Source organism: Hypomesus nipponensis, chromosome 19, assembly GCF_054491055.1.
Source record: "Hypomesus nipponensis isolate SF chromosome 19, ASM5449105v1, whole genome shotgun sequence".
NCBI lineage: Eukaryota > Metazoa > Chordata > Actinopteri > Osmeriformes > Osmeridae > Hypomesus > Hypomesus nipponensis.
This window is the reverse complement of record NC_140379.1, coordinates 3,527,501-3,551,606: the sequence shown is the minus strand read 5'-3', so window position 1 is coordinate 3,551,606 and position 24,106 is coordinate 3,527,501. Positions and strand designations below refer to the sequence as shown.

General features: G+C 49.9%; 1 protein-coding gene across 1 annotated transcript; it reads right to left on the bottom strand.

The window, feature by feature from the left end:
- Nucleotides 1-535: 535 nt before the first annotated feature.
- il16 (interleukin 16) lies at nt 536-23,647 on the bottom strand. Its single transcript, XM_084682770.1, has 26 exons — nt 23,333-23,647; nt 20,756-20,999; nt 20,331-20,622; nt 18,290-18,420; nt 17,829-17,964; nt 16,652-16,768; nt 16,466-16,568; nt 15,885-16,036; nt 15,486-15,596; nt 14,871-14,985; nt 14,695-14,768; nt 14,340-14,559; nt 14,021-14,138; nt 13,370-13,502; nt 12,613-12,700; nt 11,625-11,881; nt 11,367-11,504; nt 11,115-11,270; nt 10,012-10,114; nt 8,469-9,622; nt 7,924-8,102; nt 7,204-7,390; nt 2,551-2,652; nt 2,029-2,290; nt 1,752-1,880; nt 536-1,534 (listed from the first exon to the last, which is right to left on the bottom strand). The coding sequence occupies exons 1-26, from the start codon at nt 23,340-23,342 to the stop codon at nt 1,368-1,370; spliced, it is 4,878 nt and encodes a 1,625-aa protein (XP_084538896.1). The 5' UTR covers nt 23,343-23,647; the 3' UTR covers nt 536-1,367.
- Between the last annotated feature and the right edge of the window lie 459 nt (nt 23,648-24,106).

The window sequence follows — 24,106 nt, the reverse complement described above, 5'->3', positions numbered from 1 at the left end:
TTTAAGACATTTCCAAGTATATAGAAGGGGGACCCTGTGGTGTAGTGGGTTGAGAACAAGGATCTACACCACAACAACCTGGGTTCAAAACCAGCATAGAGCACAGTGCCAAACACATCTATGGACCCAGATCCCTGTAACTGCAGCGTACTCCCCAACTGTCTGTCCAGATCCCCTCTCCCAACTGTCTTTCCAGGATAGGCTCAACCAAGAGTCTACAAAGAAATTGACCTTTTATCAGTTTTATATATGTCGAGTTTTAGTCCAAGAGCAAAAATTGAGCTGTAAGAAAATCCTTCTGCCAGATTTGAACACAAGACCCTTCACATAATAACCCATATCCTGAACCACTGAGCTATCGAGGATCATAACAATCTCCACTCAAAATAAATTTGACATTGAACTATTAACCTGCAGAGTTGGGGTGTCAGAAAGCCAGAAGAAAGCAGGGCTCGCCTGTTAACTCACTGGGTTAGTTTGCGTGCTCTTTCAGACATGCTGGTGCGGTATCGCAACAGCCTGGGTTCAAATCCAAACTTTAAATTGTTTATTTTAACTTAAACACTACATTGTGGACATGTGAGATTTCACATGTCTTCAAATACATTTTAAGGCCTTACATTTAAAGTTCAGAATTTTAAACCTTTTGAAGACCCAGTGGGAACCCTGAATGTACCCTTGTCTATCCTTCACACATGCACAAATGAAGATTACGTTGTGTTTCAGTTGATCATAATTTATTCAGAAATGTAACACGTCTATGTTTGTTTGTCATACATCTCAAAGTATTTTTTTTAACATTTCTAATGAACAATAATAGCAACATGAAACACTCAGTTACATTTTGGTCTGCATATACAGGTCTGTAGTCTTTGGTTGGTCAAGCAGCAGGATGACTATGCTGTTTCCTCTTCATTTAGTTTGTGTTCAGTACATACAAAATGTGATTAAAATCCTATAGGCCTTTGAGTTTAAGTACCTTCTTACAGTTAACTATATCTTCTTTCTTTTTTGCTGCTTTGTCAAATTTACTGTATTCACTTCTCCATACCAGACAGCAAAAAGCTTCTAGAAATGTGTCCATAGATTGTGTTTGCTCTGTGTCAGAATCAACCTGGCCCCTAGTCTCCCTCTATAGGTGAAGCAGTACAGAGAAGGTCCTGTTTAGAGAGTCTAAACTTGAACCAGGAAGGTCTGGATTAAGATCAGAAGGGGATATGAAGGTTTGGGTTGGGGTTAGAGGGAGGACTGGGTTAGGGTCAGAGGGTTGGGGTTAGATGGAGGACTGGGTAAGGGTTAGAGGGTTGGGGTTAGATGGAGGACTGGGTTAGGGTTAGAGGAAGGTTTTGGTCAGATCTCTGTCCAGCTCAGTCAGTCTCCTCGCCCCTCCTTCTGATAACCACGGTGATGGGTCCTTCAGGCAGAGCCTTGACGATGTTCCAGGCCTCGAAGCGGGCCATTTCCTGGAGGGAAACGTTCTGAACTTGCAGAAGCTCATCTCCTGTCTGCAGACCACTGAGCTCTGCAGCACCCCCTGGTGACAGAGAACAGCATCACCTAATTGTAACAATCAACTGCTACTGCAAATTGAATAATATATCTATACATCTATATATCTATATATTAATAAATAAATAAATAAAAATATATTTTATTAATACATAATTTATCCAGATATTCCTCCTTTATTGGTGGCAGCCATGTGTGTATAAGACAACTATTCAGGTCCCAGGATGGGTTAGGGTTATTACCTTTGAAGATCCTGTTGATGACCAGGGGTCTGTCTCCATGGATGGAGCCTTTTCCCCCCTCCAGGCTGAATCCGACCCCCCCGGCTCCCTTCTCCAGCTGCACCGTCACGCTAGCTTCCATCTCCTCCACTGGGAAGGGGGACAGAGAATGAGCTATGCAGGGATTAAAACCAGCCGCACCTCCCCTCCTGCACCTCCCTCCTGCATCCTCTAGGGGCAGAGGCCACCCCCTCCCAGTCATGGACAAGAGTCCCCAGGTTTGCCTGGCGTTCCTCACCTGTGGAGCCGGCCTCTGGCTGGCTCACGGACGAGTTCTCGGGCTTGCCGCTGCCAGCTCCTCCGGCCTCCAGCCCCTGGGCCTCGGGCCTCTTGCAGACCACCACCACGGCCAGCCTCAGGGCCCGGGTCTGGCGCAGCGTGGCCGTGGCATCGGCGTGGGTCACGTCCCTCAGCGTGTGTCCGTTGATGGACAGCACCTCGTCCCCCTTCTCTATGGTTCCTTCCTGGGCGGCCAGGCCGTGGGGGAAAACCCGGTGGACCTGGAGGAGCAGGGAGGAGGCTGGAGACACAGCTGCGAGGCTAGAGGCTCAAGGAGGGAGGGAGGGAAGGAGAGGGAGATGGAGAGAAGGAAGGAAGGGAGGGAGGAAGGCATGAAGCGAGAGAGAGAGAGAGAGAGAGAGAGACAGAGAGAGAGAGAGAGAGAGAGAGAGAGAGAGAGAGAGAGAGAGAGAGAGAGAGAGAGAGAGAGGAAGAGAAAAGAAAGAAAGATAGAAAGGAGGTACAGTGATGTTCTACTCACTGTTGTGGCCTTGTTCTCCAGATCAATCCCTCCAGCAATGCTGAATCCCAGCCCTGCTCCCTCCTCCTTGTGTAAGATCACCACCTGGATGTCCTCAAATTGCTGAAGAGAAAGAAAGCAAAATGTAGTTAAGAATGTTGCTCTGCTTTCAGTGACATGTTTTAGATCGCCCTCTTAGAGACCCACCGTGTAACATGTCCGGTGTATGTGACAGGACAGCTACAGAACAGCTCTGTGATGTGGGTGAGATATGTGTGTAACACTGGAGTGTGTGTGTGTGTGTGTGTGTGTGTGTCGTTGTGAACAGCAGATGGTGCTGTGATGCTCCTGGGGGAAATGTGAGTGCTCTGCTAAATGAACGTGGAGATGCAGCACACATCCACACACGCACGCACACGCACGCACACACGCACAGCAACAGATGAGCAGTTGTAAGAGGACTAACATTGACCATCTGTGAATAAGCAGAGATAGGTAGGGAATCTGTATCAGGCTGAATAGTGAGTGAGGCAGAGTGAGGCAGAGTGAGGCAGTACGAGGCAGCTCCACACAGTTGGAAGCTCCTAACCTGCTTCAGTGTGCAGTAAGAGAAGGGGGATGACATCAAGACAGGAAAAGCATCCAAATGATCTCTGTAGCACAGAGACAAGTGCCCCTTAGGGAGGCATTGGAGTGTGGGGGTTTGAGTGTGTGTGTGTGTGTGTGTGTGTGTGTGTGTGTGTTTGAGAGACAGAGACAAAGGCTTTGATTACCTCGAACGGAAATGGAGGACAGAAACACAATACAGTATATGGTAGTCTAAAAGCCTCTTCTCTGGTCTCTTGAAAGCATCCCAGGTAGTGCTTCCGTGTGCAAGCGTGTGTGTTAGTGTGTGTGTGTGTGAGAAAGTGTGTGGGAGTGAAAGCACTTTAACACTCTACCCATTCAGCTTTGAGATTCCTGTTGTTGTGCAGAAGCTACACCAGAGAAAGATCAGAGTCTAAACAGCATGAATAATGACCTATGCCTTAACCGTGTGCTATTGATCTCAGTTCTCACCACAGCCCCTCTGCATAGAGAGCTTAAAATGACGAAAAGTGTTAAAAATAATCATCATGATGCCTGAGTGAAGCATAGTATGAAACAGATCTACAGAACAGAGTGACAGTTGAAGATTGATCCCCTTCAAGGATCTTCCTCAAGAAGCGTGACTAAGTAGATGTGTTTTGGGGTAAATGACCAAAGGGGTTAGTATGTGTGTTTTGGGGTGAATTACCAAAGAGGTGATTATGTGTTTTTTGTAGTAAATGGCCAATGGGGTTAGCATGTGTGTTTTGGGGTAAATGACCAAAAGGGTAAGCATGTGTGTTTTGGATAAAATTACCAAAGGGGTTAGTATAAGTGTTTTGGATAAAATGACCAAAGGGATTAGCATGTGTGTTTTGGGGTAAATGACCAAAGGGTTAACATGTGTGTTTTTAATAAAATGACCAAAGGGGATAGCATGTGTGTTTTGCATAAAATGACCAAAGGGATTAGCATGTGTGTTTTGGGGTAAATGACCAAAGGGGTTAGCATGTGTGTTTTAGCATAAATTACCAAAGGGTTACCATGTGTGTTTTGCATAAAATGACCAAAGGGTTAGCATGTGTGTTTTGGATGAAATGACCGAAGGGGTTAGCATGTGTGTTTTGGATAAAATGACCAAAGGGGTTAGCATGTGTGTTTTAGCATGAATTACCAAAGGGTTACCATGTGTGTTTTGAATAAAATGACCAAAAGGGTTAGCACGTGTGTTTTGGATAAAATGACCAAAGCGGTTAGCATGTGTGTTTTGGATAAAATTACCAAAGGGGTTAGTATGTGTGTCTTGGATAAAATGACCAAAGGGGTTAGTATGTGTGTTTTGGATAAAATGACCAAAAGGGTAAGCATGTGTGTTTTGGATAAAATTACCAAAGGGGTTAGTATGAGTGTTTTGGGGTGAATTACCAAAGAGGTGATTATGTGTTTTTTGTAGTAAATGGCCAATGGGGTTAGCATGTGTGTTTTGGGGTAAATGACCAAAAGGGTCAGCATGTGTGTTTTAGCATGAATTACCAAAGGGTTAGCATGTGTGTTTTGGATAAAATTACCAAAGGGGTTAGTATGTGTGTCTTGGATAAAATGACCAAAGGGGTTAGTATGTGTGTTTTGGATAAAATGACCAAAAGGGTAAGCATGTGTGTTTTGGATAAAATTACCAAAGGGGTTAGTATGAGTGTTTTGGGGTGAATTACCAAAGAGGTGATTATGTGTTTTTTGTAGTAAATGGCCAATGGGGTTAGCATGTGTGTTTTGGGGTAAATGACCAAAAGGGTCAGCATGTGTGTTTTAGCATGAATTACCAAAGGGTTACCATGTGTGTTTTGAATAAAATGACCAAAGGGGTTAGCATGTGTGTTTTGGATAAAATGACCAAAGGGGTTAGCATGTGTGTCTTGGATAAAATGACCAAAGGGGTTAGTATGTGTGTTTTGGATAAAATGACCAAAAGGGTAAGCATGTGTGTTTTGGATAAAATTACCAAAGGGGTTAGTATGAGTGTTTTGGATAAAATGACCAAAGGGATTAGCATGTGTGTTTTGGGGTAAATGACCAAAGGGTTAGCATGTGTGTTTTAGCATAAATTACTAAAGGGTTACCATGTGTGTTTTGAATAAAATAACCAAAGGGTTAGCATGTGTGTTTTGGATGAAATGACCAAAGGGGTTAGCATGTGTGTTTTGGGGTAAATGACCAAAGGGTTAACATGTGTGTTTTGAATAAAATGACCAAAGGGGTTAGCATGTGTGTTTTGAATAAAATGACCAAAGGGATTAGCATGTGTGTTTTGGGGTAAATGACCAAAGGGGTTAGCATGTGTGTTTTAGCATAAATTACCAAAGGGTTACCATGTTTGTTTTGAATAAAATGACCAAAGGGGTTAGCATGTGTGTTTTGAATAAAATGACCAAAGGGGTTAGCATGTGTGTTTTGGGGTAAATGAACAAAGGGGTTAGCATGTGTGTTTTGGGGTAAATGACCAAAGGGATTAGTATGTCTGTTTTTGGACAAATGACCTAAAGAGTTAGAATGTGTGTTTTGAGGTAAATTACCAAAGGGTTAGCATGTGTGTTTTGGATGAAATGACCAAAGGGGTTGGCATGTGTGTTTTGGGGTAAATGACCAAAGGGGTTAGTATGTCTGTTTTTGGGCAAATGACCTAAAGACTTAGAATGTGTGTTTTGAGGTAAATTACCAAAGGGTTAACATATGTGTTTTGAATAAAATGACCAAAGGGTTAGCATGTGTGTTTTGGATAAAATGACCAAAGGGGTTAGCATGTGTGTTTTGGGGTAAATGACCAAAGGGTTAACATGTGTGTTTTGAATAAAATGACCAAAGGGGTTAGCATGTGTGTTTTGCATAAAATGACCAAAGGGGTTAGCATGTGTGTTTTGCATAAAATGACCAAAGGGATTAGCATGTGTGTTTTAGGGTAAATGACCAAAGGGGTTAGCATGTGTGTTTTAGCATAAATTACCAAAGGGTTACCATGTGTGTTTTGAATAAAATTACCAAAGGGGTTAGCATGTGTGTTTTGGATAAAATGACCAAAGGGGTTAGCATGTGTGTTTTGAGGTAAATGACTAAAGGGTTAGCATGTGTGTTTTGGATGAAATGACCAAAGGGGTTAGCATGTGTGTTTTGGGGTAAATGACCAAAGGGATTAGAATGTGTGTTTTGGATAAAATGAATAAAGGGGTTAGCGTGTGTGTTTTTGGGCAAATGACCAAAGGGGTTAGCATGTGTGTTTTGGATAAAATGACCAAAGGGGTTAGCATGTGTGTTTTGGATAAAATGACCAAAGGGGTTAGCATGTGTGTTTTGGGATAAATGATCAAAGGGGTTAGCATGTGTGTTTTGGATAAAATGACCAAAGGGGTTAGCATGTGTGTTTTGGGATAAATGATCAAAGGGGTTAGCATGTGTGTTTTGGGGTAAATGACCAAAGGGCGAGCATATGTGTTTTGGATAAAATGACCAAAGGGTTAGCATGTGTGTTTTGGGATAAATGACCAAAGGGGTTAGCATGTGTGTTTTGGGATAAAATGACCAAAGGGGTTAGCTTGTGTGTTTTGGATAAAATGACCAAAGGGGTTAGCATGTGTGTTTTGGGGTAAATGACCAAAGGGGTTACTATGTGTGTTTTGGGGTAAATGACCAAAGGGGTTAGCATGTGTGTTTTGGGGTAAATGACCAAAGGGCGAGCATATGTGTTTTGGATAAAATGACCAAAGGGGTTAGCATGTGTGTTTTGGGGTAAATGACCAAAGGGCGAGCATATGTGTTTTGGATAAAATGACCAAAGGGGTTAGCTTGTGTGTTTTGGGGAAAATGACCAAAGGGGTTAGTATCAGGGTTTGAATTACAGGGGGGGCGTGGGGGGTATGACCCACCTAATTAAGACTTGGACCCCAAAAGAGGTAAAAACAACAGGTCGGGGGGGTTGATATATTTATATATCATTCTTACCTGTAATCGTAACTATTACTTTACGGCCTGGAGAAGAAGTTGACCCCAGCGATTATCATTGTATAATTCGCACTTTGAGTCTGATGTACAGTAGCAGGGAACACCACCAGCCCTCACCTTCAGTGTTTCCTCATCCAGGGCCGTCACTTCCTGTATCATCCGGTTTATTTCCTGCGTGGGGATGGCTGAGATGACAGAGTGAGCGCACGCTGAAGAGGGCGTGGCTTGTGGGCGGTCCCGCCCCCCCTGGTCGGGTCCCGCCCCTTCCCCTCTCTCGATGGTGCACTCTCTCAGCTCTGCCAAGCTGATGACGCAAACAGGAAGTATTGTCAGTCATTTCCTCTCACGCACACAAACACACACACATATACACACACACACACAAACACACATGTACAGTTGTACACACATGCAGACACACAGACACACTCAGACACATGCAGACACACACAGTGTGTTTGTGAGTGTACACACTCACAAACACACACTTGAACAGTATGACACTGTATGAACTGACAGTATGCAACAGTATCATTGAAGGTCTGATCCTTTAACTCCTTGCAGAGGGTATATAGAGTCAATATGGATGTGCTGTGATTGTACTGAACTGCGCTGAGACCATCAGACACAGTTCACCATGTTGAGACAGCACGACAAACACAACTTCGGAACAGGAAGTCAAAATGTAAGAGGATCTTGCTCAGCTGGAACACACTTCCCCTCTCGAGACTATGCTGACTGTTCCGAAGCAGCCTGCTACAGATACAGTCTGTAGATGAGTCTGTTCCCGCCTGCTTCTCACCAACCAAAGGAAAACACCTGCGTGTCTGTATTCACCTGACAGAGAAGCCCCTCTCAGCGCCGTCCGCTCCAGGGTTCTGGGGGGCGGTCAGGGCTGGGTCGGGCTCCTCGAGGCTGGGGGGGTCCCCGGCTGGCCAGGGGTTACCCAGGCTGGAGGGGCAGGGGGAGGGAGAGGGGGGCAGGGAGTTCATGGAGCGCATAAAAGCATGAGACACCTGCGGAGATGAGAGGAGGAGATCTGAAAGAAGATAAGCCAGCGGAACAAGGCCAGGTGTACACACTACACTACACACACATGTGCATCTGGTTTACATACTACACACAAACACACACTAGTATACCTGGTGTACATACTATTTGTATGTCCCATTGGATAGAAAGCATCTACTAAATGAATACTTGAATTTAAACATTTAGGGCCAGTTTTCCAGACATGTACTGAGTCCTAAAGTAAGTGAAATATTCAATGAAGCTCTCCATTGAAAAACGGTTTTAGTCTAGGACTAAGTCAAATCCATGTCTGGTAAACTGGGCCTCAGTGTTCATGTTGTTCATACCACACACTCACACCACTAGTGTACCTGGTTGCTGAAGGACAGTATCTTCCCCAGACTCTCTCCCTCCAGAGCCCTCGGAGCAGGGCCGTCCAGGCAGGGGGAGGTGCCCAGGGGCAGGCTACGTGTCCGATGGCTGGCCTGCTTGAGCTGGCTCTGGGCCTCGTCCCCCTCTGCTGGAGGACTCTCTGTCCTGGCGCTGTTGGACCTCCTGGGGGCCAGGTCTTGGGGCGGCATGGAGGAGTCCGAAGCCCCATCGAGGGGCTCCGTATCCGGGTCTGGGGGAGGGCCCCCCTCGGATGGAGGGCTGCTCTGGTGACTGGGGTCGTGGCTTGGAGGGTCTTCTGGTTCTGGGGATCTCTGGGAGACTCTGAGAACTCTGGGGGAGTCGGGGGGAGAGGGGTCGGGGGGAGAGGGGTCAGGGGTCAGTGCTGTGACGGGGAGGAAGGCAGGGGGAGGGGAGGATGGAGGGGGAGGGGAGGAGGTCTTTTGCACTTTTTCCTCTTCACATGAAGGCAGGTCGTCCCTGGCTCTCCGGGCAGTGTTGTCCTTGTCTGCAGCGGCAGCAGCGTGCAGGGGGGCAGGGACACCCCTGGGCTTGTCCAAGAGAGGCAGGGAGCTGGAGGGGCCCAGCGCTCTCCTGGTGCTCCCGTTCTGAACACCCTCAGGGCTGGAGAACGTCTCGAACGAGTGGATCTTCTGTTTGATAGACAGGTTGGCTGCAGAGGAAGCAGACCTCAGGTTTACTCCGAAGGTTCTGGTCCCGCCCACCCGGGCCCTGTGTTCCGGGGGCGTGTCCTTCTCCTGCTGGCCCCTCCCATTACGGATGCTCCTCAAGCTCTGGCGGGCCCACGTGGGCTTGGGGGCCACCGGTGGCCCCTTCTTCCCCCCTGGGGGGTCCTCGGACCTGGTGGAGAGAGGGGGCTCTGGAGGGGGGTCGTTCGGTTCACAGGGACTCTCTCGTTCATCCATTGTGACCGGGCTGTGGGTACGTGTGTGTTTGTTGTGCTGGCGTTCTGCAGTGTGTTGGTGGAGGTGTGCGTCGTCTGGATGCCGTGAGTCTGGAGGGTGGGGCTCCTGATCTGGGGAGCAGTCGGAGATGCGAACCCAGGGGTCGTGCAGCTGCTCCACGTGGCCCTGTCTTCTCAGGAGGGGTCTGGAGCCCGGGGCGAGAGGAGGCACTGAGACACAGAGAGAGCGGGCACATACGAGCACACAGAGTGAGCTGACATGGAAGAGGATGTGAGCACAGCTTTCCGACTTTGATTACAACATCAACATCATCGCGTTAAATCAACCTTTCTCAATCCTGGTCCTTGTGCCCCCCTGTCCGGAATGTTTTCGACATTCTCACACACACCTGATTCCAATGAATGGGTCACTAACGACCCATTCATTGGAATCAGGTGTGTTGGAGCAGGGAAACATCTAGAACATGCAGGGCAGGAGGGGACGAACACCAGGAGAACCACAGCCCACAGATTTTCTGCTAGTCTAGTTCATCAATCCATCCCATAATATTCTTCTGACCTGCTGAAATTCATGATTGGAACCCATGCATGTCCCTTACCTGTGTGTAGTCTGTCGTTGGCACGGTGCGAGTGTTGAGGGGAGGCAGACGAACCATCTGCTTCTTTGCTTCCTCCTGGGTGCACTCGCTCGCCCTCTCCTTCCTGTAACGCAAACAGGAAGTTGTGAGAGTGATCGCGCGTCGCAATGCAACCACAGATGCAATACACCCAGCAGCGCTTTGCGCAGATACCAACACCACACCAGATCAGAGCAGTGAAAATCACACCAACAACGCCACATGCTCCACAAGACACATGCCTAATGGACAGATATAGGGCAACACAGTCTTCCTGCAGCACACACACTCACACACTTCAGTGTTCACCGATACGAGCAGCAAGACACACGACTCAGGCCTCAGCAGCACAGGCGGAACAGATGAAGCGATCTCACATACACTCCTAAACAGTAACCTCAGGATCTTCCTCAGAGCCTTGTAAACGCTGGTGAACATCTGGGGGCCGTGCGGAGAGATGGGTGGAGAGACAGCACAAGGTTATGGGCGCAGAATGTGTCTGAATGAGGTCTTACAGTCATAAAAGGTCAGTTGAGGATGTCTGCGGTGGTTAGGATTGTGTGTCTGAAACAGGAAACCGCAGTACAGAGAACCGTGACATCTACAGCTGATGTGATGAAGCTGAATGGTGCTGTATCTCATTGGTCAGGTACAGCAGTTTCAGACACCATGTATGGGCATCAGTGCTGAGCTGGGCTGTCTTGTTGCATAACGGTGTGAGGCTTGTAGTTAGCTGGTGTGAGCCAAATGAGAGGAGCAGAGACACACTGTTCTAGGGGCCTCAGTGTGTGTGTGTGTGTGTGTGTGTGTGTATACCTTGGTTCCTCAGTGTGTTTGGGTGTGTGTACTTTGGTACCTCAGTGTGTGTGTTGGTGGGTGGCGGGGGGGGGGGGTGTTTGTAGTGGGAACTTTAATCTGTTTGTGTATGCCTGGGGACCTCAGTGTGTGTGTGTACCTTGGTACCTCAGTGTGTGTGTGTACCTTGGTACCTCAGTGTGTGTGTGTACCTTGGTACCTCAGTGTGTGTGTGTACCTTGGTACCTCAGTGTGTGTGTGTACCTTGGTACCTCAGTGTGTGTGTGTACCTGGCAGCTGGTGTGTGAGGGGCTCAAGTCATCCTCCCTGACCGAAGAGCCTCTGCTGGAGCCAGAGGCGTCCCCCGCCCAGCCCTCTGCACTGGGGGCGTCTGGGGGTCTGCTGCCCCCGCGCTGGGCCCCTGGGCCCTGGCCCTGCGCTCTGGACTACAGAGGAAGCACACAGAGAACATCCTGTCACATGACACACCAGGAAGTCCTGTATTCCAGATTTCATTTCAATGGCATGACTGGTCCATCTACCTTGCTGCCCCTGGTGGCCAGGTCTGGGGCTTGCGGGCTGGTGAGGGTAGCAGGGGAGTTGTAGGGGACGTTGTAGTCATCCTCAATGTACACCGGCGCTGACAGCCTGTTTTCAGACCAGGACTCTGTCATGGGGCTCTGGAAGGAGGCAGGAGTAGAGAGGGACATCATCCTTCTGGAGAGCACTGATCTGGAGCTCTGGTCTTCTGACAGACATGCATGTTCACACACACACTCTCTCTGGCAGACTTCTCTCACCATGGGGACATCCAGGCTGTGGACCCTTGCGGGGGGGTGGTGGTGCGGGACCTGGAGGTTGTGTGTCTTCCCGGATCCAGACCCAGGCCCCGGCCCGGGCCCGGGGCAGCGGTGGTGTGTGTGGGTGTGAGTGCTGTCACTGCAGGAGCGAGTCATGGTCTTCTGGGCCCTCCTGGTGGTCAGCTGACTGAAGCTCCTCTCCAGACAGCGCTCACACTTCTGCCTGCCGTGGGAGCAGGGCTCCAGGCGTCGCAGGCCTGCCGGGAACACACAAGCAGACCCTGCTGAGCATCAGGAAGTCAGGAAGGAAACGTGAAACCCAGTTCCTGATTACACATCTAAATATAAAAGGCATCCGCTGCTCAGCTTATCTCAGAGAGGAAGCCCAGGCTCAGTCACTGACAGCCAGGCACACTCGGACGTGATGTCACAATGAAATGATCTCTTCCTGTTATCTGTCAGGCCTGGAGGCGCGGGGCGGTGTGAGTCATCAGTCTGGGGAGTTGTGTGTGTCGGTTTGTTTCAACTGTCTTAAAATGATTGTTCTCACCGTGAAATGAATATTATTGTTGCTTGCTTTTTCCACAGGTGCACTCTTGCACTTGCTGTTTAATTGTAACTTGTCTAACATTTTTTTTTAATTGTTCTTCCCTTTGGAACTTATTTGGTTTTCACAACGTATTTTTCATGTTTGGCTACCCGCAATGTTTGGGGCTATCTCGTCGCTATGATCAGTGCACTTTTGTAAAACTCTCTCTTGGAAGTCGCTTTGGATAAAAGCATCAGCTAAATGCATAACTGTAATGTCATGTCATGTAATGTCATGTCATGTGATGTAATGTGATGTCATGTCATGTGATGTAATGTGATGTCATGTGATGTAATGTAATGTGATGTAATGTGATGTGATGTAATGTAATGTCATGTAATGTCATGTCATGTAATGTAATGTGATGTGATGTAATGTAATGTAATGAGGGACTGTTACCATCGATGCTCCACAAGCTCTTCTCCCTCCTCAGCTTGCTTCTCTCCACGGCGCTGGCTATCGCCTCGTTCAGCTGCAGCTCCGACACCTGCACGGAGAGCACGCCACGGAAACACCGTCAGTAACCGAAGCCCTGGATACGAGGACGTGCGCACGTGTGCTTTCACCAGACATGCGTGCCAGCGCCCTCACTCACACACGCACACACAAACACACGCATGCACAAACACACAAACCACGACTTCCACACGTGCATTTAAAACTCCCGCTCTCGAACACACGCTAATGCACCGACACGCAATTCAATAAACATACACGTCCGTATATCGTCCTCTCACACACACTGTAGCAGATGGTAAATACGCAGTCGAGTATTTGAGGCCAGTGTGTTAGAGGCCAATGTGTTAGAGGCCAGTGTGTTGGAGGCCAGTGTGTTGGAGGCCAGTGTGTTGGAGGCCAGTGTGTTAGAGGCCAGTGTGTTGGAGGCCAGTGTGTTGGAGGCCAGTGTGTTAGAGGCCAGTGTGTTAGAGGCCAGTGTGTTAGAGGCCAGTGTGTTAGAGGCCAGTGTGTTAGAGGCCAGTGTGTTAGAGGCCAGTGTGTTAGAGGCCAGTGTGTTGGAGGCCAGTGTGTTGGAGGCCAGTGTGTTAGAGGCCAGTGTGTTAGAGGCCAGTGTGTTAGAGGCCAGTGTGTGGGAGGCCAGTGTGTTAGAGGCCAGTGTGTTAGAGGCCAGTGTGCTGCAGCAAGGGAGGTTGTGTACTTTGGGGTCCGGGTGTCGACTGATGATGATCTGGACCGAACCAGGAGGGCAGCGGCTCAGAACCGTGTACACATCGTTCAAGGCCATGTTATACACCACCGTGTCATTGATCTCGATGATCTCATCCCCACATCTGAAACACAGACAGACAGAGAGAGGACTGGGGTCAGGAACACATGAGAGACAAAGAGGAAGCTAGCTTGATACCAACAAAGAAGACTGTTGGACATCACTGAATGGAAAGCCTGAGAATGATGTATCTGCCTTGAGAAGCAGGTTCATTCTAACCAGTAGTTAGTCTATATAACCAGCAGGGGGGGGTCAGGGGGGGTCAGATGGCTGAGTGGTTAGGGAATCGGGCTGTCAATCAGTAGGTTGCCGGATCGATTCCCTGCTGTGCCAAATGACTTGTGTCCTTGGGCAAGGCACTTCACCCTACTTTCCTCGGGTAGAATGTCACTGTACTTACTGTAAGTCGCTTTGGATAAGAGCGTCTGCTAAATGACTAAATGTAAATGTAATTCTAACAGGCAGTTGGTCTATATAACAAGCAGCTTAATTCTAACCGGCAGTTAGAAGTTAGTAGGCCTGGTCTAACTATTTCTTAGCTTTGCTGAGCAGGGTGTTCCACCCAGCAGGAAGTGACCTCACCTGAGTCTGCCATCCATGTGTGCCCCAGACCCGGGCGACAGGGTGTGGATGTAGATGCCAGGACAGCCATCCCCAGAGGGTACACAACACAGGCCAATGCCCAGCCCCACGCCAGCCTCTGCACACCAACACACACACACACACACACACACACACACACACACACAAGAGCCTTTTTCAGTCACAGTGATGAAAAATACAGACAAAAAGATTCCCTTCATTGTGAATCTAACTGATTTACTGCAGTGCCAGTGATCCTGTCCCTTGGTCTGTGCCTGGGGGGTAAAGGAGGGGGGGGGGGGGTGAGGTGAACTCTGACCTTTGATCAGGGTCATCTCCATCATGACACGGTCCCCTGGTTTTTCAGGTAGGGGGTTGAGGTAGTGGAAGTCTCCAAGGTCCTCGCTGGGCTGAGACATGCCTGTACTGGAGCTGAGGGAACGAGACCTACACAGCTGCACTACCGGCGCCTGGCCACAGAGGGCGCCAACTCGCAGGCTGGTCCGCACAGCCAGGGTCAACAGACCCTTCTTTATTTGCTGCAGGAAGAGGAAATAACTGATCCAATTAGTTGCTCTTAAGTGTACTTATACGTGCGCTTTATTTTGTAACTTAACTTATTTAAACCTCTCGAGAGTTTAGCAGAGTGCATGCTGGGTGATTTGTGGTCTCACTTTGAACCTTTGAAGTGCATCCTCATGTGTCAGACCATGCAGAGACTCTCCATTCAGATCCAGGATCTCATCTCCTGAGAGAGAGACAAGAGTCAGTATACGAGGAACCCATGGTACATGGTATATGGTACATAGCACCAGTTCTTCTGGTAGACGTATGTGTGTGTGTGTCTCACCTTCCTGGAGCCTGCCGTCAGCCGCCGCGGCCCCTCCAGGGAAGATGGTCTTCACGTAGATCCCCATGGGTCCATACATGCTGTCTCTTCCTCCCACAATGCTGAAGCCCAGACCCTGGACACGACAGAACACCTGCCATCAACCAATAACCTGCAGCACCAGTAACCTACAGCACCAATAACCTGCAGCACCAGTAACCTGCAGCACCAGTAACATGCAGCACCAATAACCTGCAGCACCAGTAACCTGCAGCACCAGTAACTTGCAGCACCAATAACCTGCAGCACCAGTAACCTGCAGCACCAATAACCTGCAGCACCAGTAACCTGCAGCACCAGTAAACCTGTGGTACCAGTCGCCAACTAGCTGAGCTCCAAAAAATAAAGCCTCCAAAAAATGTGTAACCCCATCGTAACTGCTTCTCAAAGGAGTTGAAACTTCAAACAATGGTTTGGGGTAGTTATATCATCCTTTCAAACTAATCTGGAACCATATTTTCTGATTTGGAGCTCCCAGGAACCTGTAGTAGCAGTAACTTGTGGCACCAGTACCCTACAGCACCAGTAGCATGCAGATCTGTGAGTCTGAGGGTCAGGAGGGGCGTGTTCTGGTACCTTGCCATGACCCTTCACCAGGACGATGTTGCAGATGACAAAGGCCTGGACGCTGCTGCAGGACTGGACCAGGTGGGCTGAGCTGAGGGACCGAGAGGGCCGGGGAGCCGGCTGGGAAAAACATCACACACACTCACAACCCTGGAGTAGGTCTCTCTCACTCTCTCTCTCTCTCTCACTCTCTCTTTCTTTCGTTCTTTCTTTCTTTCTTTCTCTTTATCTCTCTCCTCACTCTCTCTTTCTTTCTTTCTTTCTTTCTTTCCCTTTATCTCTCTCCTCACTCTCTCTTTCTTTCTTTCTCTTTATCTCTCTCCTCACTCTCTCTTTCTGTCTTTCTCTTTATCTCTCTCTCTCTCACACACACACACACACACACACACACACACACACACACAGCACCTGTGTGTTGTTCTGAGGAAACTCCAGCTGCTGAGACAGGGACTTCCTGTTGCCGTAGAAGCCATCGGCCGGTGCGTGTGTGTGGCTGGGACAGGGGCCAGACGACCTCAGGATGATGGAGTCCAGATCTCCTATCCAGTAGGGATGAACGCCTGAGGATACAGAACAACAACGAGGGCGTCTGTGTGGCAAAGAGACGGAGGGGTGGAGAGGGAGAGAGATAGAGAGGGAGAGAGAGAAAGAGAGAGAGAGAGAGAGAGAGAGAGAGAGGGAGAGAGAGGGAGAGAGAGGGAGAGAGAGAGAGAGAGACAGGGGGGGAGGGAGATAGAGAGACAGAGAGAGAGAGACAGAGAGAGAGAGAGAGAGAGAGAGAGAGAGAGAGAGAGAGAGAGAGAGAGAGAGAGAGAGAGAGAGAGAGAAAGAGAGAGAGAGAAAGAGAGAGAAAGAGAGAGAAAGAGAGACAAGGGGAGAGAGAGAAGGAGAGAGAGAGAGAGAGAGAGAGAGAGAGAGAGAGAGAGAGAGAAAGAGAGAAAGAGAGAGAGAGAGAGGTAGAGAGGGAGAGAGTGGCAGAGAGGTCTCACTAGTAGAGTTGGAGCGGTTTCTCTTGGCAGTCTGATCCTGAGGGTCCTCCTCTATATTCTCTGCCTCCCAGCATCTCTCCTCATTCACCTCAGGAATGGGCAGCTGCAACACACACACACACACACACCCACATAAACAGGCGGCTGGTGCAGCAGAGATCCAGGCTCTGACTGTGTGTCTGCTACCTTGAGGTGGTTGTTATTGGTCAGGGGTCCTGAGTCTGTTCGGCAGAGGGGGGCAGGGTGCTGTGGGACCAGGGTCCTGCCCAGACACAGGGACTTGTCTTCAAACACGGAGGTTCCCTTCAAACCAGAGCAATAACAACCTGGTGTTACGCAACACCACTGAGAGGATGGAAACCAATGTATTTCCCTTCACAGTTTCGATTTAAATGATTGTTGTTTCCAGTTTTTTGTTCTGGAACCATCCACACCAGATCGACTCAGTGGAAACAGACAGAGCGACAGAGTAGAACTGAGAGAGACAGAGAGCAGGATGGAGAGAGAGCAGGATGGAGAGAGAGCAGGATGGAGAGAGAGAGAGAGAGAGAGAGAGAGAGGGAGAGAGAGAGAGAGAGAGAGAGAGAGAGGGAGAGGGAGAGGGAGAGGGAGAAAGAGAGAGAGAGAGAGAGAGAGAGAGAGAGAGAGAGAGAGAGAGAGAGAGAGAGCAGGGGGTGAGTCAGAGTTGTCAGCTGAGTCCAGAGTCGTCACATTCTTTCCTTCATGTCTGTCCCTCCCTGCTCTTCCCTCCCTCCTCCATCCCTCCCTCTTCTCTCTCCTCCTCCATCCCTTCCACTTCTCTCCCTCCTCCTCCATCCCTCCCACTTCTCTCCCTCCTCCTCCATCCCTCCCACTTCTCTCCCTCCTCCATCCCTCCCTCCTCTCGCCCTTCTCCATACCTCGCTCCTCACTATGGAAGCAAATCACTGACAAAATGCTTTGACTTTTAAAAGGCATTGAATACTTCACCCAGGTGACTCTATGTAACCCAGGTGACTCCATGTAACCCAGGTGACTACATGTAACCCAGGTGACTACATGTAACCCAGGTGACTCCATGTAACCCAGGTGACTACATGTAACCCAGGTGACTCCATGTAACCCAGGTGACTCTATGTAACCCAGGTGACTCCATGTAACCCAGGTGACTCTATGTAACCCAGGTGACTCCATGTAACCCAGGTGACTCTATGTAACCCAGGTGACTCCATGTCACCCAGGTGACTCTATGTAACCCAGGTGACTCCATGTCACCCAGGAAGCCTTACTGCACTGTATCAAGACGTGTGGGAGATGGGATCTGGAGTGGGAGTGCGTCGGCGATCGACAGGAAGTGGGTATGGACAGGAAGTGGGTATTTTACCTCTGCAGATCTGTCCTCACTGCGAGCCTGGCTGTTCCTGCCCGCGTGCAGCCTCCCCCCCTCCACCTCCCTCCCAGCCTGTCCAGTCAGACACTGTCCGTTGAAGGGCGCCAGACGCTCTGGGCTGGGTAGGCAGCTGCTCCAGGAGAGAGAGCACACACACACACACACACACACACACACACACACACACACACACACAGGAGCGTCGTCACACACAGGAGTCCATCCTACCAAAGCCTTACATCTCTACGATTCGGCAAATTTCCATTTTGTTTATGTTGTGTTTTCTTATCTTATCAATGCATTACAATGAGTAAGATACTACATTGACATGTCTGTTTCATTTGGTACAGGTGTAGTGTAGGAGAGGCATGGGAGTCGTCTTGGAGTACATGGTCCCAGTAGAACAGGAGTGTGCGTCCTGCAGTGAGCTGGGTGGGAGCTGGTTGTTCCAGTACCTGTGGCCCTCTGCTCCATCCCTCCCTGGCAGCACACTGCCCTGCTTGTCCTCCGCCTGGACGCTGCTATCAGGGCCCAGGCCCTCCTCACCCCCCCTGGACGACACACACATCCTCCAGATGCTGCTCTCCTGTGCCAACACACACACACACGCACACACAGACACACACACAGGGACGCACACAGACACACACACACACACCATGCAAGGTAAAAACACAAGGGGATCTTTATATCTTTACGTCTTCATGACCAAATATTCAGTTCCCAGCAAGCCAGCAGTTGAATAAACAGTAGCAGATACCTTTTATTGGTCCATGAAGTGTGCGTAAATTACCTTTATGACACATGTGTGTTTCAGTTGCATTTATGAGGAAATGATATGATTATCCTAAATCTCTCCTAACGTGATCATTATAAAAAAAAAACACAGCAGGCTCTTTTCAGAAGGATCGTTAAAAAGCTATTTGCTTCAGAGTTCCTTGCTTTTCTACTCCACATACAGCCATGCCCTGTTGGGAACCAGGAATCATAACCTGAAGCTAGGGAGCATTATTTCTGACAAATAGAAGAACGTGTGTACTAAACACCCCAAACTTAAACTTAACATCCTGACCTTGTTCACCTCGTGCTCACGTCCATGACAGCCTAACAATCCTGATAGGACCTCCGTCCACCCCCTGAGGGTCAAAGTTCATTCATGAACTTGAGGTCAATGTGAAGGGTTAAACCAGTAGCCTATGAATGCCTCCAGGGTCTGTCTCGTGACAGCTAGCTAGTTCATTCATAAACTGTGATTTAGGAGCTCCTTCCTGTCACTAATCTGCCCGGCAACAGGAGAGTTCATTAACAGCTCTGCTGAACACTTTCTCTGTGGTGCAGGGCCAGGCCAGGCCAGGCCAGGCCAAGCTAGTCAGGTTGTAATGGATCTGATGTTCTTCCTAATTCACCTGGTCTGAGGTGACTAGCATGCCGTAGCCGAGGTCAGGGTCCGTGTGACTGCTCGTGTACACTCACATGCTGGAGTCTGGGAGAAACTCCAGTGTTAACACCCTACCCCTGGGCTCTGGGTCTCACAGACTGAGAGAGGGAGGGAAAGAAGGAGAGAGAGAGAGAGATAGAGAAAGAGGGAGAGAGAGACATAAAGAGAAAAAAAGAGAGAGTGAGAGAGAGTGTGTGTGTGTGTGTGAAAGAGGGAGAAAGTGAGAGAGAGAGAGAGAGAGAGAAAGAGAGAGAGAGAGATAGAGAGAGAGAGAGAGAGAGAGAGAGAGAGAGAGAGAGTCAGAGAGGTTATGACATCAGTGGAATGCGTCGTGCCTGCAGTATTATCATGGCTGCCGTGTCTGGCAGGAGCCAACAGACGACGTCTTTGTGTCCCTCAGAGGCAGTTGCCTCTCTCTGCCAGCTGCCTCTCTCTGCCTCCCACGCTCAGAGCATGTGATTATTATTACATCTACTGAAGAAACACAAGCACGGCTCAAACCAAGCTCAGACAGAGCCCCAGCCTGGACTAATGTTATGGTGCTTCTGTGATCCGTCAGTGTGAAGGACCCCAGTCTGACAGGAGGATGTGGGCATGAGGACAGCCAAGCAGGTCGTCCCTAGAGACAGGCATGATGCATGTTGTGGTGTGTGAGGTCATGCTCCTGTTCATGATAATCCATCTTCAGCCTGTCAGCTGATACCTCTGCTGCTGCTCTACTACACTGTTTCCTTTTACACACACACACACACACACACACAAACACACGCATACACTCACACACACACACACACACACACACACACACACACACACACACCCACCCACACACACACACACACACACACACACACACACACACACACACACACAAACACACATGCACCCACACACACACAAACACATGCATACACTCACACACATGCACTAAATGCTGAATTCCTGATACATACACACTACATACGGAAGACAGAAGTAAATAAATAAGCTAAACCAGAGCGCTGGTAAACGGGAAGACGATGTGCTGCGTGTTGTAAACCCGTGTGTTGGTCTCTTACCTTGATGCTGAAGATCCTCCTGGAGCTCTTCCTCTCCTCCGGGGCTCTGTCGTCCCCAGGCTGGACCGCCCCGGGCTGGATGGGTGGCTGTGTAGGAGCCTGAAAGCCCCCGTCCATGGCTCCTCCCTGGATGTTTCTCCAGTGGCTCTGGTCCCAGTCCCCTTCTCTAGCTCCCTCGGAGGCCCAGCCCCCGGGCCCCCAGCCCCCGGCCCCCTCCCAGCCCTCTCCTGCCTGCCTCTCCTCCGGACCAGGGCAGTCATCACTCGTCTTGGAGTGACAGAGGATCAGGGACCTGAGTGTCAACAAACAAAACAAGGTTACCCCGGAAACCACCTTCGGATCAAGTCCGACAACAGACCGGTGAACAGCATCGACAACAGCAACATGACTGAACCAGGCAGAAAGAAAACAGGTTGCTACCACACCTGGAGAGCAGGGCCAGCTTCCTGGACCTGTGACCGTGCTGGCTGGTGCTGGTAGCCCCCCTGGTGCCCCCCCGGTCCCCCGCGGGGCGCTCCATCCTGCGAGCTGTTGCCCTGCTGGCCGCCCGGCGCTGGCGGGAGTTCCTCTGTGGCACAGCTGCGTGTGTGTGTGTGTGTGTGTGAGGAGCGAGCGCCGAATACAGAACACTCCTTCCAGCCGCCACATCGCCTAATGGAGGGGGACGCTCTACAGGGCAATTAGAAAATTCAGTTAGGAGAGCCTGCCTCTGTGAGTGTGTGTGTGTGTGTGTGTGTGTGTTTGTTTGTGTGTGTAGTGTGTGTGTGTGTCATAAGTGTTCTAAGAAACTGCTGAAGCCCAGGCAGTGGAGACAGAGATAAGAGAGGTTTTCTCTCCCTGCTCTGAGAACTGCAGTATGTAGCTGTACAGAACATAATCAGATCCCTCACGAGACTGTACACTAACACACACACATAGACACACGCGCACGCACACACAATTACAAGCACACACACACGCTTTCTATGCACACATACTCACTCGGTGTAAACACTCTCAAACACGTACAAATACACACACACACACACTCTTTCTCTGCACACGTACACACTTTGCAAAAACACTCGCATGCGCACATGCACTTTACAAAACACACACACAAAAACGCGCACGCACACACACACACACAAACGCAATGTTGTGCAACAGCCGTGACCGTTCTAATGGTTGTGTGATGGAGGTCATGCTAGTATAGCATCAGCGCTGAGGTCTCCAGGGTCTACACCAGCTCTATAGGACCACCATCAAATGCATTATAGATGCTCCAGTGTGTAAGACGCCTCCCGTCGGGCAAGAGAGCTGCCTGGACCACAGCCCTGGACAGCTCACCTCACACAGGACAGCTCCTTCTCTGTGCTGGGAGTTCCACAAACACACGGGTGCTGTTTACCTGTTTCAGCCTCGGGGTAGAGACGGTATCTATGGCTGGAAGAGGGACATGGGAGCTGCAGAGCCCCTCTCACAGGAGGAAGGGTTTCGTTTGAGAGGTCCAGCGAGCAGCTCTGGTAATGGGGGTGTGTTAGTCATTATGCTGCAGCAGCACTCACATTAGTGAGCCAGATAGACAGGAAACACAGACATGGATCTCTGGTTGTAAGCTGGGCACATACCCCTCCCCTCTCTGGTTCTCTTTTGTCTCTCTTTCTCTCTCACTTTCATTCTTTCTATCTTTTGCTCTCACACACTATGTCTCTCTCTCTCAAAGTCATCAGCAGCCCAGCCAGACCTGCTAGCTGTCCCTGTGTGAGTTCGCAGGACTACTGCTCTGATAGAAGGTCTCTTTTTATAGGCCCAGAAGGAGCCCGGTTCTCCTGCCTGGTGAGAGCAGAGCTGCAGGGTGACCTGGACTTTCCTGTGACTGGAGCAGCTACTGAGGTCATGGCAGTCCCGGGCCACAGCAGAAAGACTGCTCTGTTTAGACACGTTGGGAAACAGGAGAGATGGAGGCAGCGAGACGTAAAGGTCAGCTTTTATAGAAAGGTGTGTCCGCCTGTAGATGTTGTCGCGAATGCACAGCAAGGCGAGAGAAAGAAGGACAGATGGAGGGGGGGGGAATAGAGAGGGAGAAAGAGACTGAGGGAGAGAGAGAGAGAGAGAGAGAGAGAGAGAGAGAGAGAGAGAGGGAAAGGAGGGAGCAAGGGAAAGGTAGAGAGAGGGAAATAGAGAATGAGGGAGAGAGTTGCTGCGGTGAGTTGGCATTGCCGGAGTGTGATTGAGAGGGGGGGAGGGAGGCCCCAGCAGCCAGGGCAGAACCTGACAGAGTGTGTGTTGTTCTGTATTTACAGATCTCCTCCCTCCACCACCCCCGTGCTGTCATAACGGAGGCCCGACCACCACACCACACCAGGACGCACTCAGGGCCTGGGAGATGGGAGATCTTTAACCTGGGATCTTCACTTCAGTGTGTTGTGGAGTCCTGTTTGTGCCCAGTAGCTGCGGAGAGGCCCCTCTCCCGCAGCGCGGAGGAATGTGTCATGCTCTGTGGTGTGGGTCCCCGGCCTGTGCCGTGCCTGACCGCAGCGGAGCCCTGCCTGCCGTGGCTCCCCGGTCAGGGCAGAGAGGAAACAGTGGCCAGCCACCCCTGGTCCACTTGGCTATTTGTGTTTTAAAGACATCTTGGACTGGACACGCGTGATGTCATTTGCCTTATAAGAAGGGTGGTGTGTTTGTGTGTGTGTTTGTGTGTGTGTGTGTGTGTGTGTGTGTGCACCCAAAAGGCCAACAAGTGCATCATTATACTGCTCTGGAACCAGTTGCATAAAAAAGTTGCACAAGACATGTCGCATTATTAAAATATTGCTACATAATCATCATCGGTGTTGAAGTGCCAACTGTGGAAGTGGCTAACCGTGCTATGGATGTGTTCTGGATAACTTGCTGCAGAATACGTCACCTAAACAAGTGTTGAATGTGTTTGTGAGTAATAATGATGTATTTTCATCAGCATGACTGTGAACCCAGCGTGCAGAGAGCTGTACCTGGGATGGGGGGGCATGACTCACCATAGTCCATGATCTGCACCGGCACCCAGCATCCCTGTGGTCCAACAGGCAACACCAGCCAACCCAGGGTTGGGTTTTGGTTGTCCAGAAAACTTCCGGTTGTGTTTCAATCGTCCAGCGAACCCAGACTCGGGTTCTAGTTGTCCAGCGAACCAAGAGTTGCTTTCTGTCGTCCGGCAAAACAGGGTGGTGACTTTGTCATCTACTAATCCAGAGAGAGGTGATCAGCATCAAACATCAAGAGACACTCTCTACGTTTCTCTCAAAGCTGACCAGAGTTTCTCTCTGGCTCTCTGAGCTGACTGAAGCATTTACAAAAACCTCCCTCTCCGCCTCTCTCTCTCTCCTCCTTTTCTCTCCTCCTCCCTCCTTTCTCGGAGCCGGCTGGATTACACAAGAGACCGTCTCAGGGCACAGACCTCCAAATCATTGCCCTTTTCCTGTGAGGCAGTTCCAGGGAGGAAAACACAGCTCTGGGTTTGGCCTGACCTCACACCTACTTCAACATCTCACAATGCTGCAGTCTTTATTGGGTTCTGGGGGCGTGTGTGGAGGTGTGTACATCTGTGTGTGTGTGTTTGTGTGTGTGTGTGTGTGTGTTTGTATGTGTGCGCGCATCAGCCAGTGGAGGGGGTATTCCTGCCCAGAGGATGAATAGGTTTTCTATGCCCCACATGTTCCAGTGCTCCTGCTTCCAACACTGGGCCCCCCTTCACCCCCCCGTCCCCCACCCCCCACCCACGCCAGACACACAACACAGCCTCTCTGAGGACG

What these genes read in the sequence shown, in the direction of transcription:
- il16 (XM_084682770.1), bottom strand. An exon ending in TGGTGAAGGGTCATGGCAAG is followed by an intron (nt 14,986 to 15,485) that starts GTACCAGAACAC and finishes TGTCGTGTCCAG; the next exon opens with GGTCTGGGCTTCAGCATTGT. An exon ending in TACTGTCCTTCAGCAACCAG is followed by an intron (nt 8,103 to 8,468) that starts GTACACTAGTGG and finishes TCATCTCCGCAG; the next exon opens with GTGTCTCATGCTTTTATGCG.